This window comes from Ruditapes philippinarum, unplaced genomic scaffold, assembly GCF_026571515.1.
Source record: "Ruditapes philippinarum isolate M1 unplaced genomic scaffold, ASM2657151v2 ctg1254_1_1_1_1, whole genome shotgun sequence".
Lineage (NCBI taxonomy): Eukaryota > Metazoa > Mollusca > Bivalvia > Venerida > Veneridae > Ruditapes > Ruditapes philippinarum.
This window is the reverse complement of record NW_026861124.1, coordinates 84,305-98,129: the sequence shown is the minus strand read 5'-3', so window position 1 is coordinate 98,129 and position 13,825 is coordinate 84,305. Positions and strand designations below refer to the sequence as shown.

At 34.5% G+C, this 13,825-nt stretch overlaps 2 protein-coding genes across 2 annotated transcripts in view; both read right to left on the bottom strand.

Moving 5' to 3' along the window:
- Positions 1-13,825, bottom strand: part of LOC132714595 (neurogenic locus notch homolog protein 1-like) — a gene marked incomplete at its 3' end in the record, with an annotated part of 81,461 nt that overhangs the window by 35,939 nt on the left and 31,697 nt on the right. The window lies entirely within an intron of this gene.
- LOC132714597 (fibrillin-1-like) overlaps positions 1-13,825 on the bottom strand; it is a 45,304-nt gene that overhangs the window by 30,094 nt on the left and 1,385 nt on the right. Inside the window, exons 4-16 of the mRNA XM_060697487.1 lie at positions 13,661-13,786; positions 12,659-12,781; positions 11,839-11,964; positions 10,598-10,720; positions 10,002-10,124; positions 9,224-9,346; positions 7,377-7,502; positions 6,920-7,042; positions 6,363-6,488; positions 5,226-5,348; positions 3,722-3,847; positions 2,919-3,041; positions 317-442 (exon numbers count right to left, since the gene is read on the bottom strand). Of these exons, the coding sequence (XP_060553470.1) occupies positions 317-442; positions 2,919-3,041; positions 3,722-3,847; positions 5,226-5,348; positions 6,363-6,488; positions 6,920-7,042; positions 7,377-7,502; positions 9,224-9,346; positions 10,002-10,124; positions 10,598-10,720; positions 11,839-11,964; positions 12,659-12,781; positions 13,661-13,786 (1,617 nt within the window). The remainder of the gene's footprint in view (positions 1-316; positions 443-2,918; positions 3,042-3,721; positions 3,848-5,225; positions 5,349-6,362; positions 6,489-6,919; positions 7,043-7,376; positions 7,503-9,223; positions 9,347-10,001; positions 10,125-10,597; positions 10,721-11,838; positions 11,965-12,658; positions 12,782-13,660; positions 13,787-13,825) is intronic.

The following is a 13,825-nucleotide window of genomic DNA, read 5'->3' as shown; positions in this document are numbered from 1 at the left end:
ATAAACTTTAAAGGTTTACACTCTAGATGAGTAGAATAAAATAAGAAACTAGAAATGTGTCCATTGTGAAAAATGTTTAAAATTGAAAAAAACGCTTTTCACTCAAATTGGTTTAAAAAATCACAAAAATACGATTTTCTTAAATATTTTGTATAGTGCCACAGTTGATCTTTATAAGAAAATCAAGTTAATGCTTTTAGGCTTTTGGACCTCAGTAGAGTTCCTTTAATATTGCATTATTAAATAAACATTATACAGCAACACATGAGATACCCGGACACTGTCAAACCCCCGTAACAAATAATCAAACACTTACAGCAATCATCATCATATTGCACTTGACCAGTTGGACATTCACATCTGTATGTAACCGGGTTACATATAAGACCGGTGTCACAGGAATCGGTATTAGGATCACAGTTTGAACACAGGTTTGGACCGACTGAAATGTATACCAACATAGTTTAACATCAATACAAAATTTAGTATGACGGACCCTTATGAAACAGTAAATATGGAGTTGTATTATAATAACACTGAAGTCCATCTTCCCCTCTAGACAGTTGTTGGATATCTATTTTTTGTACATTTTTGTCATGTGACATGTATGTTTTCCAATGTGACATCATTATTTGAGAAAACAATAATATGGTAGCAGGCACGCATGCTCATTAGGTTTATATGTAATCTTTAAGAAAATCTAACAAATCTTGATGATAACTCTAACAGTCGGAACTTGTAATGTTACATAGTTAATGCACAAGAATTTGATAAACAAGAGGGCCATGATGGCCCTGAGTCGCTTACCAGAAACAACTGCTTATCAGTGTTGGAATGTCAATATATTCTATTAAATTTGAGCATAGAATATGTTTAAACAATAATTTGAAGAAATGCCATGACCTGAGGCATTTAAGCTTTAGCTTAAACGGGGCTAATCAAATTAATATGAGCAATCTTGATAAAAGACTACCTTAGAATGCTACTAAGTTTGGTGATCATCTATTAATTATTTCAGTAGGAAATGATATTCGGAGGCTTTTTCTATTTTTAGCTTTAGTGGCCCCTAAAAGGGGCCAATCAAATTAATATAAGCAAACTTGATAAAAGAGTACCCAAGAATGCTACAGACAAAGTTTGGTGATCATCCATTAATTAGTTCTGTAGGAGAAGATGTTTAAACGTATTTCTATTTTTAATTTTAGCGGCCCCTAAAAGGGGCTAATCAAATTAATATGAGCAAAATTAATAAAAGACTACCCAATAATGCTACAGACAAAGTTTGGTAATCATCCATCAATTAGTTCTGTAGCAATACCATCAATTAGTTCTGTAGCAATAGATGTTTAAATGTATATCTACTTTTAATTTAAGCGGCCCCTTAAAGGGGCCAATCAAAATAAAATGAGCAAACTTGATAAAAGACTACCCAACAATGTTTAAGACAAAGTTTGGTGATCATTCATCCATTAGTTCTGTAGAAATAGACATTTACAGGTATTTCTTTTTTTAGCTATAGAGACCCGTAAAAGGGGCTAATCAAAATAATATAAGCAAACTTGATAAAAGACTTCATAAGAATGCTACAGATAAAGTTGGTGATCATCCATCAATAAGTTCTCTAGAAATAGACATTTAAAGGTTTTTCTATTTTTAGCTTTTGCGGCCCCTTAAAGGGGCCAATCAAATTGATATGAGCAAACTTGATAAAACACTTCCCGAGAATGCAACAGACAAAGTTTGGTGATCATCCATCAATTAGTTCTGTAGGAGAAGATGTTTAAAGGTTTTTCTATTTTTAGCCCTAGAGACCCCTAAAAGGGGCCAATCAAAATAATATTAGCAAACTTGATAAAAGACTACCTAAGAATGCTACAGACAAAGTTTGGTGATCATCCATCAATAAGTTCTCTAGAAATAGACATTTAAAGGTATTTCTATTTTTAGCTTTAGCGGCCCCTAAAAGGTGCCAATCAAATTAATATGAGCAAACTTGATTAAACACTACCCAAGAATGCTACAGACAAAGTTTGGTGATCATCCATCAATAAGTTCTGTAGGAGAAGATGTTTAAAGGTTTTTCTATTTTTAGCCCTAGAGACCCCTAAAAGGGGTCAATCAAAATAATATTAGCAAACTTGTTAAAAGACTTCATAAGAATGCTACAGACAAAGTTTGGTGATCATCCATTAATTAGTTCTGTAGAAATAGACGTTTAAAGGTTTTTTTATTTTTAGCTTTAGCAGCCCCTAAAAGGGGCCAATCAAATTCATATTACCAAACTTGATAAAAGACTACCCAAGAATGCTTCAGACAAAGTTTGGTGATCATTCATCCATTGGTTCTGTAGAAGAAGATGTTTAAAGGTTTTTCTATTTTTAGCCCTAGAGACCCCTAAAAGGGCCCAATCAAATTAATATGAGCAAATTTGATAAAAGACTACCCAAGAATGCTACAGACAAAGTTTGGTGATCATCCATCCATTAGTTCTGTAGAAGAAGATGTTTAAAGGTTTTTCTATTTTTAGCTCTGCTGACCCCTAAAAGGGGCCAATTGGAATGATATGAGAAAATTCAAGTGTGACTGTCACAAGGATAATACAGACAAAATTTGAAGTAAATCGGCTTAGTAGTTTCAGAGAAGAAGACGATTGTTGACGCATGACAACAGACGATGGATGCCGCAGCATGCCCCTTTGATACTAATAGCTCACCCTGAGCCTTCGGCTCTGGTGAGCTAAAAAGTATTTTATTTTGAACAGCTGCAAAACTTTACATAGATGCAAGGATTTTATGTCTGAACAAATATATACATGTATTTACACAAACTTATGTTGAGTGTATTGCCACAGTTATCTACCTTTGATGCTAAAATAAGGGGGAAAAACCCAAAGACTGTCAAGATTTTATTAATATTACCACAAATAGTTCCATTCCAAACATGATCGTCATCACAAACACAAACCGTGCCATTACATCCCGCGTTGTCATCAATACACGTGTCATGTGACGACAAGCAGTTTTCTCCAACACGTGTACCATCTATAATAACAAAACAAAAAGAGATCGTGACATTTACATAATTTTGCACGAGTGTGTTCCAGGGGAAACAACCTGGAGTGACATAAATATAAATGAGGACAACACAGCAGGGTGTTTGGAAAAAGCAGCACTTCATTATTCATTCCATTTGACTGATATTTTCTCATAACACAGACAAGCCAAAAAACTTCTCTTTAGGGATATATTTACCCTTATCCAATTTAATACATTTGTATCTTAAATGGATTTGTCCGTCTCTCAATCTGTAGTGGTGGTGCTGGTAGTTTTCACTCCAGATCACTGCAGTAAGTAAACCACAGAAATGGCAAAATAGGTTGTTACATGCATCCATAACCAAACAGTCAAACTCTTGTATATACATGTATATTCTTGGTACTATTTTGAGTTTTTCATATTTACGCTTTTTTATTGACTACATCTATACAGGAAACTTTAGTATTCTAATATTCAAAATACATGAAGTAATACGCTCTTAGCTGAATTTGTATAATAACATCATTTGATTTATAAAATGAGCATAACCATTTTTTTTACTGTAAGTGTACATTTTCACCCCTTTTAGGGTTACCTTACTATCATAAAATCATGTCTGTTGTTTGTTTTACTTTTCACATACTATCTTAATTACCTCTGCTAAAGATAGATTAAAATAAACTTACAGCAGTTGTCACCTATCTGCACTTGTCCAGACGGACATTCACATCTATATGTGGTAGAACTACATACAAGGCCAGTATCACATGATTCTGTCAATGGATCGCATGGGTCACATAAATTTGGTCCAACTGTAAACAAACGTCACAAAAGTTTTTTAATGTAATAAAATATCACTCAAGAAACAAACCAACATAATTTTTGCTCTAGTTGTTTTATTTTATCTATTAAGGAAAGACTTTTGAGCTAACAGTCATTATAATTATTGCCTAACCATAACTGGAACCATATTTTCCAAATTGTGCAGCTTACTTTCGTTTTTTTCATACCTGGGCAACCTTCCAGAAATATAAGAACATCTGTGTCAGCAAACACATTAGTAAATAGTTCCATTGGGCCTACTTTTACAGATTTTTTGACATCCAGTCAAGTTTACCACATTGAGATCCTGACATAGACTTACAACATTGAGATCCAGACAGACTTACCACAATAATATCAGGATATTGACTTACCACAATGAAATCAAGACATAGACTTACCACAATGAAATCCAGACATAGACTTACCACAATGACATCCAGACTAGACTTACCACAATGACATCCAGACACACATACCACAATAAGATCCAGACATAGACTTACCACAATGAAATCCAGACATAGACTTACCACAAATGAAATCCAGACTAGACTTACCACAATGACATCCAGACACACATACCACAATAAGATCCAGACATAGACTTACCACAATGAGATCCAGACATAGACTTACCACAATGGGATCCAGACAAAGACATACCGCAGTGAGATCCAGACACAGACTTACCACAATGAGATTTATACATAGACTTACCACAATGACATCCAGACATCTACTTACCACATTGAGATTCTGACATAGACTTACCACAATGAGATCTAGACATAAACTTACCACAATGAGATCTAGACATAAACTTACCACAATGACATCCAAACACAGACTTACCACACTGACATCCAGACATAGACTTACCACACTGACATCCAGAAATAGACTTACCAGATTGACATTCAGACACAGACTTTAACCACAATGAGATCCAGACATAGACTGACCATAATGTGATTTAGACACAGACTTACCACTATGAGATTCAGACAGATTTACCACAATTTGATCCAGACTTACACTTACAACAATGAGATCCAGACATAGACTTACCACAATGAGATCCAGACATAGACGTTCCACAATGAGATCCAGACACAGACTTACCACAATGAGATCCAGACATGGACTTACCACAATGAGATCCAGACATAGACTTACCACAATGAGATCCAGACATAGACTTACCACATTGAGATCCAGACATAGACTTACCACAATGAACTCCATACATAGACTTACCACAATGAGATCCAGACATAGACGTTCCACAATGAGATTCAGACATAGACTTACCACAATGAACTCCAGACACATACTTACCACAATGAGATTCAGAAACAGACTTACCACAATGAGTTCCGTTCCATACCCAATCCTCTATACAATCACAGACTGTTCCATTACACTCAGCATGGTCATCAATACAAGTGTCCAAGCTAGTCGTACAATCATCACCTACATGTGTCCCATCTAAAATATATCAAAGGAATGTCATAAGCTAAGTATTAGGTTTAATCATTAAACTTACGTCTCTTGTCCATCATCGTCTACACTGACGTTATTAAATATTAGTCAACTTAATAAACATCTAATAAGAATCTTACTCCAGCTACAGATAGAGACAATATAAGATATCTTACTCAAGGGGAACTGTTTAGGAGAAACTTGGCAGAACCTTGTAAGCCCCCCACCACCCACCCAAATAATGAGTTTCCCTTTAACAGTTACACTAGAGCTAATTCCTGTTTGTGTTGGAAGCCATGTTTGATTATTATTCTTCCATATTCATAAAAACTAAATTACATAACTAATATTTTCATTTATTTCACTTTTTTGTTTTTGTAGCATATGAATTTAATTTTCAAATATAATATGGACTAAAAGATTTTTTTCTGAAACATAATACAATATGTAGCGCAAGCTTAATTATCAAAGTTTAATTAAGCACCTCAAACTCCCCATTTAAAGTTAAAAATAACCATTTTCTCCAAGTACATAGAAAAGTTTTCCACAGAAATCCGTAACGTTTTCCAGGAACTCCGTGACAGTTATCATAAGAACTCCAAACAAGTTATCATAAGAACTCCATCCTTCGTGTAACACTTCCTCTCCCGTGCTAATGATATGCATGAAATACTTACATAATTTTTAACCTTATGCCATATATAAATACTTTAAATTCCTTATTTACAACTGTTTAATTGAACCTCTGAAATCCTGTGCAAACGCAAAGTTGAAGTGAACTGTTGACTTGTCAAAGCTTTTAACTGCTTCACCCCTGTCAGTGGGTATTTCTGTTAACGCCACCACTAAACAGTAATGGAACGTCCCTCAGCTCAACGTACCATAGTGTTTGTTCAAAAATCAAACGTCTGTATGATTCAGTTGAAACATTTCTTAGTGATATCGTATGTTGTTGCAATATATATTATAGTTTATTTGCAAACCATTAGATAATAGAACATGTTTTATACAAATACTCACAGCAATTATCCCCAATCTGAACTTCATCATCTGGACATTCACATCTATATGTGCCGGTACTGCATTCAAGGCCATCATCACAAGCCACTGTTAAAGGGTCACAGGGGTCACATAGGTTTCCTCCAACTGTAATATAAATTTGTTACAACATGAAGAAAAACAAAATACGCAGTTATATAATTTGCAAATTATACAATTATTCACGTTAGTTTATAACTACTTTATTTTAGTTTGATTGTGCTGAAAGCAGTGAGTATTAAAGCTTATTGAAACAATCTCAAATCCATTCCTAGAACCAACCACAGTACTAAGAAATAAGTGTCTTTTAAAACTGTCACACTGCAGTGTCTCTGAAAGTTTAATGGTCTTTTAAAACTGTCACAAATATTCTATCAAGCATGGTTATCATGGAAAATCATGCATTTATAGTCTTTTCAAATCTAAAGACTTAGACCGGTTACTTCAAAACTACCATGCAGTATAAAAATATCTAAAAACAAATAACGATTTATGTTCAAATAGGGACTAAAATCTGCAATCTTAATAACAATTCTTACCACATCTGCTACCATTCCATGAATATCCACTTATACAATCACAAACTGTCCCATTACAATCGGCGAAGTCATTTGTACATGTGTCTAGCGTAGTTGTACATGATTCTGTGACCTGAGTACCATCTGTGAGAACAAAAATTAAATTTCTTTATTTGAGCCGCGTCACGACAAAATCAACATAGCGGGTTTGCGACCAGCATGGATCCAGACCAGCCTGCGCCTCTGCGCAGTCCGATCAGGATCCATGCTGTTTGCTTACCAACTCTAGAACACAGATGTGCAGGATGGTCTGGATCCATGCTGGTTGCAAAGCCATTATGTTGGTTTTGTCATGACACAGCTCATATTTTCTTTCCCATTTTGTGTCACATTGACAGTTTATATTCTTAAATGACAAAATATCTAGAAATTTATTTTTTAAAGTTACAAATTGAAAATTTCAAATATATAAACTTACAGCAGGAGTCTCCTATTTGTACATGATCAGTCGGACATTCACATGTGTATGTGTTTGGATTACAGATCAGGTCATCATCACATGTGGTCGTCGCCAGGTCACAGGGGTCACACAGGTTAGTCCCCACTGCAAACAGAAAATAGCACGCAATAATGCAGACCCTATATTATATAAAAGGTAAAAAGCTAAAGAAAAGATGAGAAACAAAGAATAGAATGAGAAAGATTATACAGTATAAAATACCAAAGTATCTAATTTGTAAGGTAAATGTTTGCAAAATTCTTATAACGCCAGTACTGAATGTAAAACATTTCTGCTTAACCCATTTGAATTACCATTAAGTATTTTGCTTGAGAACCTGTCTTTGTTCAGTTTTCATAAAAAAGTTCAAGTGTTCCAAATAACAGAGACATGAACTGCAACAAATTTACTGTATGTGAACATAAGAATATGGAAATGGGGGCTTTCACTTTTTTTTCAATTTTCATAAAAAATTTTTGCCAGCAACATCTTTATATGCTATTTAATCTGATTCTTTGATTGTACATAATAAAATTTGGTTATATAAATGTCTATCACTTATGTACAGTCGAACTTCGTTCGCTCGAACTCGGAGGGCCTGTGAAAATTTGTTTGAGAGATCGGTAGTTCGAGCCAACCAAGGTTGAACTATTATTACGTTGATCAAATGCCTAAAGGTTTTCCTAGCTTACATCTGTCGAATGATAAATGTGTCAATATAATTGTTTGTTAGTACATCAATTATTCTGTTTGTCAAATATTTCACATGTTTCATATTCAGAATAATTATCCCTGTGTTTTATAGTATCAACGGTACACTGTGTTAATCTATATTCATGCATATAGTAATTGGTTGAGTTCGATTGGGCAATCACACCAAACTTGTTGAACAATGTTCAAAATATATTTTTATGTTTATAATGGGATGAATTCAATTAAAAAAAAATAAATGAATGACATATTTATTAAAACATTTACAGCAGCATCTATTTATAGTCATTTACTAAAATAAACACACATACAAGTATCATTCTATAAATAGATAACACTGTTACGATTCACTTTTCATGAACCACGGTTGTAATTAAAACCGTTCGGGTAAAAGTCATTCTTTATTGGCATGCATATTTCACTTATTTCACAAGTCGTTTTCTTTTTATCGTTACTATATACGGCAAATCAACAATATAATCATAACAAACGAATTGCTTATAACACCTCTTATTTTGTATCACCTATGTCACGATCATGAGGTGTTAAAATCATGTGTCGCCGATTGTCATTTATTTCCGACATACTGACTTGTCTTCTTGCGTTCGACCGAAAAGGTGTGATTTTCACTATATTTCTGCCGAAGGGACCAGAAATCAGGTTCGAGAGTCCGATCGATCGGTGTCCTAGCCATCTGAGGTAGAACAATATATATTATATAGGAATTTTCCCGGGACTGGGTTGATGAGTTCGAGCGAAGAGAGGTATTCGAGTGATCCGAGTTCTAGCGAACAAAGTTGAACTGTATTTGTAATCAACAACTTAGGCCGAAGTGTTGTGTTGATTATTAAACATTACTGCATCAGACCTCCAGACTTCATACTATCAAGATTCAAAACAGTAAACAATATTATTTCATCAAATGTCTTTACAATTAGGAAGACATGTTCAAAACTAATAAGAAAGATTATGTGATTTTAAACTTAGTGGATATCAAATTTTTTAAAGAAAATTTGAAAATATGTAGTGACTGAATAGCAATATTTACATCATATAAATATACAAAAATTCATTAGCTGGATTATCCCTGAAATGGTACACAAAATTAAACTTACAGCATACTGATCCATTCCAAGTGTACCCAGTGACACAGTCACACACTGTCCCGTTACAATCAGCGTTACAGTCTATACACGTATCGACGTCACTTGTGCATGGCTCTGTCACACGGGTTCCGTCTATCATATGAAAAAATAACGATCAATAACTAATTGATACAATGTTTGAATTCGAGTTAAATATTCAATAAAATTACATGGATGCACGACCAACTTAAACCTATCAGATGATGATTAAAGTACCTGAAACTTAAATAATTTGTTGGTTTGTTTATTTCATTTTGAATGACGAAATTAACACATTTTTGTCCTATCTCAGTAGTAGGTCCATCTCAGAACAACTTAGACAACTAACCAGTTATTACCAGTATCTCAACAAGTGACTGACTACTTATCCCTCATTAATTCTGAATCAGCCGTAAGGGACAAATGTCTATTTAGGACTCAATGTCCGAGATCATTTGCCACAAAGAACATTTGCCTTGCCCTATGTTTAAACCAACAACCACTGTATTACAAATTTGATGCTCCCCCTATATATCGTGCTAAGCAAGCAGACAGGAAGTTGAATAAAATCACAAGAAATGTATAAATCTATATATAAAATTACCCAAAAATCTATTGAAATAACTATTCCATCTAAATTCAGTTTTACATTTTATCTTTGGAAAAATAAACAGTCTACAAACTTAAGTATCCATAAAAATTTCTTTGTGGCAAAACCACGAAAATTCATGTGAACAAAATTAAGTGAATTCACAGTATCTTTACTTACAGCACTCGTTCCCTATTTGGACACGATCAGCAGGACATTCACATCTGTAAGTGCTCGGGTTACACTCCAGATCAGAATCACATGGATTGGACGAATCACAAGGGGAACATATTGATGTTCCAACTGTTAATGTGAAAATAATAATTGTTAAAAACATTTCCTAATGATTTAAAAATGCAAATTTTATTAAAAAAATTGCTTTACAAAGCATAAAATTTTTAACAAGTTGAAAGAAATCATTTTTAATTAAATTATTGCAGTGCTAACAATATATTCTTACTATCACATTTATTGGGTTTTAAGTTGCAAACCACTGTAAAGTGCAAATGCTGACTTTCCAGCTTTACTGTGGGGAAAGGCCTCATGTTGCCCTTCCATGCATTATTTCAGGTATGAATGGGCGCCTGAGTTACCACTGAAGCTTCTTAAGCAAACTGGAAAGCTTCCTCACCCAACAGATTCCAAAGTCCCTGGTAGGATTCAAACCTACAGTGGTGAGGGGCGAGTGGTTTGAAGTAAAAAAATTTAATGTTACCAAATGTAATAGTTACCGACTGTAAATCTACATGAACAATTGAAAATCACATTGTACTTACCACAGATAGTTCCATTCCAAAAATAACCATCGTTACAATCACAGACTGTGCCGTTACAACCCGCATTATCATCTATACACGTGTCAAGTGACGCCAAACAAGATTCTCCAACACGTGTACCGTCTATACGAGTAGAAACATGAAAAGCAATTATAGAATCATCAAATTATGACATTTCAACCTTGACCCACCTGAATTTTGTAGAATGGACTTATGTTTTGAATTTGGATCTCTCCATTACTAATGTAAGGGGTTTTGATAATAATTTTCATTTCAACCTTAAGCTTCATAAATTTGTACAATGGACTTATCTTTTGAATTAGGAATGGTCCATTGCTTTCTTTTATAGGGTTTGTAATAAAGTTGTTAAAAATTCATAATGCAGCCTGTCAGTTTAGCATTAGGTCAGATTGCATAAATGAGAAGCACCATGACAAAACCAGCATAGTGCGTTTGCAACAAGCATGGATCCAGACCAGCCTGCACATCTGTGCAGTCTGATCAGGATCGATACTGTTCCCTTACAAACCCTTTTACAAGAAGAGAAACTGATAATGAACAGCATGGATCCTGATCAGATTGCATGGATGTGCAGGCTGGTCTGGATCCATGCTGATCACAAAGCACTACGTTGATTTTGTCATGGCGCAGCTCAAAAGTGTAAAATTTGTCATCTAACTATATAATGTAAAAGGGGTCAAAACCACCTCACCTGCTGGAGCTAAGAAATGCAAAGACTCCTGTTATTCAAACCCAATTAGTTGTTATGATCAAGCAGGAATAAAAGGTGGCTGCAATTCTTATGTCTCAAACATTTAAGGCAACCCCTCAGGCACAAGGGGGTTCTCCATTAAATAGGTATTAACAGAAGACATAAATCAAATTTAAATGGACTCAAAAGGATGCATAATATAACTGATTATATTATGTTTTGACTTATTACTGTATTAGTAGTTAAGTTAGCCTCATGCAAAAATACTGGCGAATTTCATGAATTGACGAAATTTTAAATTCGCTAACTTTACAACAGGCGGAAATATTAACTTAAACAGTACTAGTAACTGAAGTCTTTCTTATAGAATTTATCAAACAAATATGCATCTTTTACAAAATAGTTTTACTTGTATTTCACTGTCAGCATCTGGTACAAAAATAGTGTTACTCATATGCTACTGTCAGCATCTACTACAAATATTTTTTTACTTGTATTTCACTGGCACAGTATATAAAATCATACTTACAGCAATTGTCTCCGATCTGAACAAAGCCAGGTGGACATTCACATCTATACGTGTCCGAGCTGCATACAAGTGGATCATCGCAAAATGAACTTGAAGGGTCACACGGGTCACATAAATTCTCACCACCTGTTATATGTATAAGTTTTTCGTTAATACATTAAGGAAGAGAGCTTTCTTATACAAAATAATTCAGAGTTTTTCAAACAAACAGTAATGATGTTTACGTGATTCTAAGACAACTCGGCTAATGGTCCACATAAATTATGCACACACAAAATGCAACATGGCAAATCTGAAGTTAGTGATTTAGCATTTAGAACTTTCTCAAAAGTTGTCCATTGATTATATATAATGCCAGACGTAGTATGATCACATAAATAAATGCTTAGGTGTCCAATAACTAGGATAAATAATTGAACTTCAATGTCAAAAAATTTTCATTTAGCTCACAGTTTCTGTTGAATGTAAAAAAACTCAGGTTCAAATTAAGTGCAAGCCTCTCTTAAATCAAAGTTAAATAATTAGAGTGAGACAAAAAAGTGTTGGAGCACCAGACTAAATGTTGTATTCCGGTATATACTGGACCTTGATTGATCAAATGCTAAAACCTCACCTTTTTAACCACTGAAATGCACTTCAGATGCCTAATTCATCATTCTGCTGACACAGATTTTCATATGAATGAAAAATGTAAAAATCAGCGTAAAAAGGGATATTTTTCTACTTTATGATCATGATTTCTGCAAGCATCTAGAGGTACTCTGCTCCAACACTGTAGTAAGTTAAATCCAAATAATTAATGTATTATTTAAGGGTTTACCACAGTGAGTCCCGTTCCAATGAAAGCCTTCTTCACAATCGCAAATCGTACCGTTGCAGACGGCATTGTCGTCAATACATGTGTCCAAACTTGTTGTACAGTCCTCGCCTACTAGCCTTCCATCTTAAATAATAACAAACCGTCTTCATTTTTTTTTTTTTTTTTGTAAACACAATATATTTGCAGTTAATCCGTAAAAAGATAATATGATATCTGCATAAAGCCAACAAGTGAGAATAGTAAATAAAATATCGCTATCCTCTTAAAACCTTACCACACTAAATATTTAAATGGGACTTTTCCATATTTCACTCTGGACAAAACATTCATCCGTTTAGGGAAAACTTGAAAATAAGTCCTGACCGAATAGGAAACAGTGCAGACCACAATCAGACGGCGTGAATGTACAAGCTGATCTTCATCTGCACTGGTTGCATTGGACCAATTTGTTGCCACTAGCAGGCTATGAATTAATCTTTGCGCTTCCAAATTTGACACTTTGTAATGCCTCCATTTTCCTCTTATTTTGATTACATGGCTTATTTTTTTTTTTTATCCCATAACGTGAGACGCTAAATCATGGTCGTTGTACGGACTAGACAGGGAGTCACTACATGCAGACCATTTATATAGTAAATACTGTTCGGTGCACCTAACTATGGTCGCTATTATACAGGGGGTCACTAAGACAGTCTTTCCTGTACTTCCCAAATTTGTAAAATTGACTTGCCTAGCTGTGAATTTGGACCTATACATTTGAAATTGAGGGGGGTTTTAATATTAAAATGTTGAATTAAGCGGACGGCATTTAACAGAGCCTGATCACGCTACACAGATATACAAACCACCCTGAATCTTTACTAAAGACAGTCTCCTTATCCACACTGGCAGTTAAAAGGTTATAGATATTGTTTCAAGTATCACCTACAATATTTTTTAATCTTTTCCTCTTTTTTTCAATCACTGAAGGTATTTGTGATAAAAAAGTTTATGAAAACTTACAGCACGAATCTCCAATTTGCACTTGGTTTGTGGGACATTCACATCTGTATGTGTCACTATTGCATACTAGATCCACGTTGCAAGTATTTGCTGTCGGGTCACATGGGTCACATAAATCAGTGCCAACTACAAAGTAAGAGCAAAACAGTGCCTGAAGCAAATACT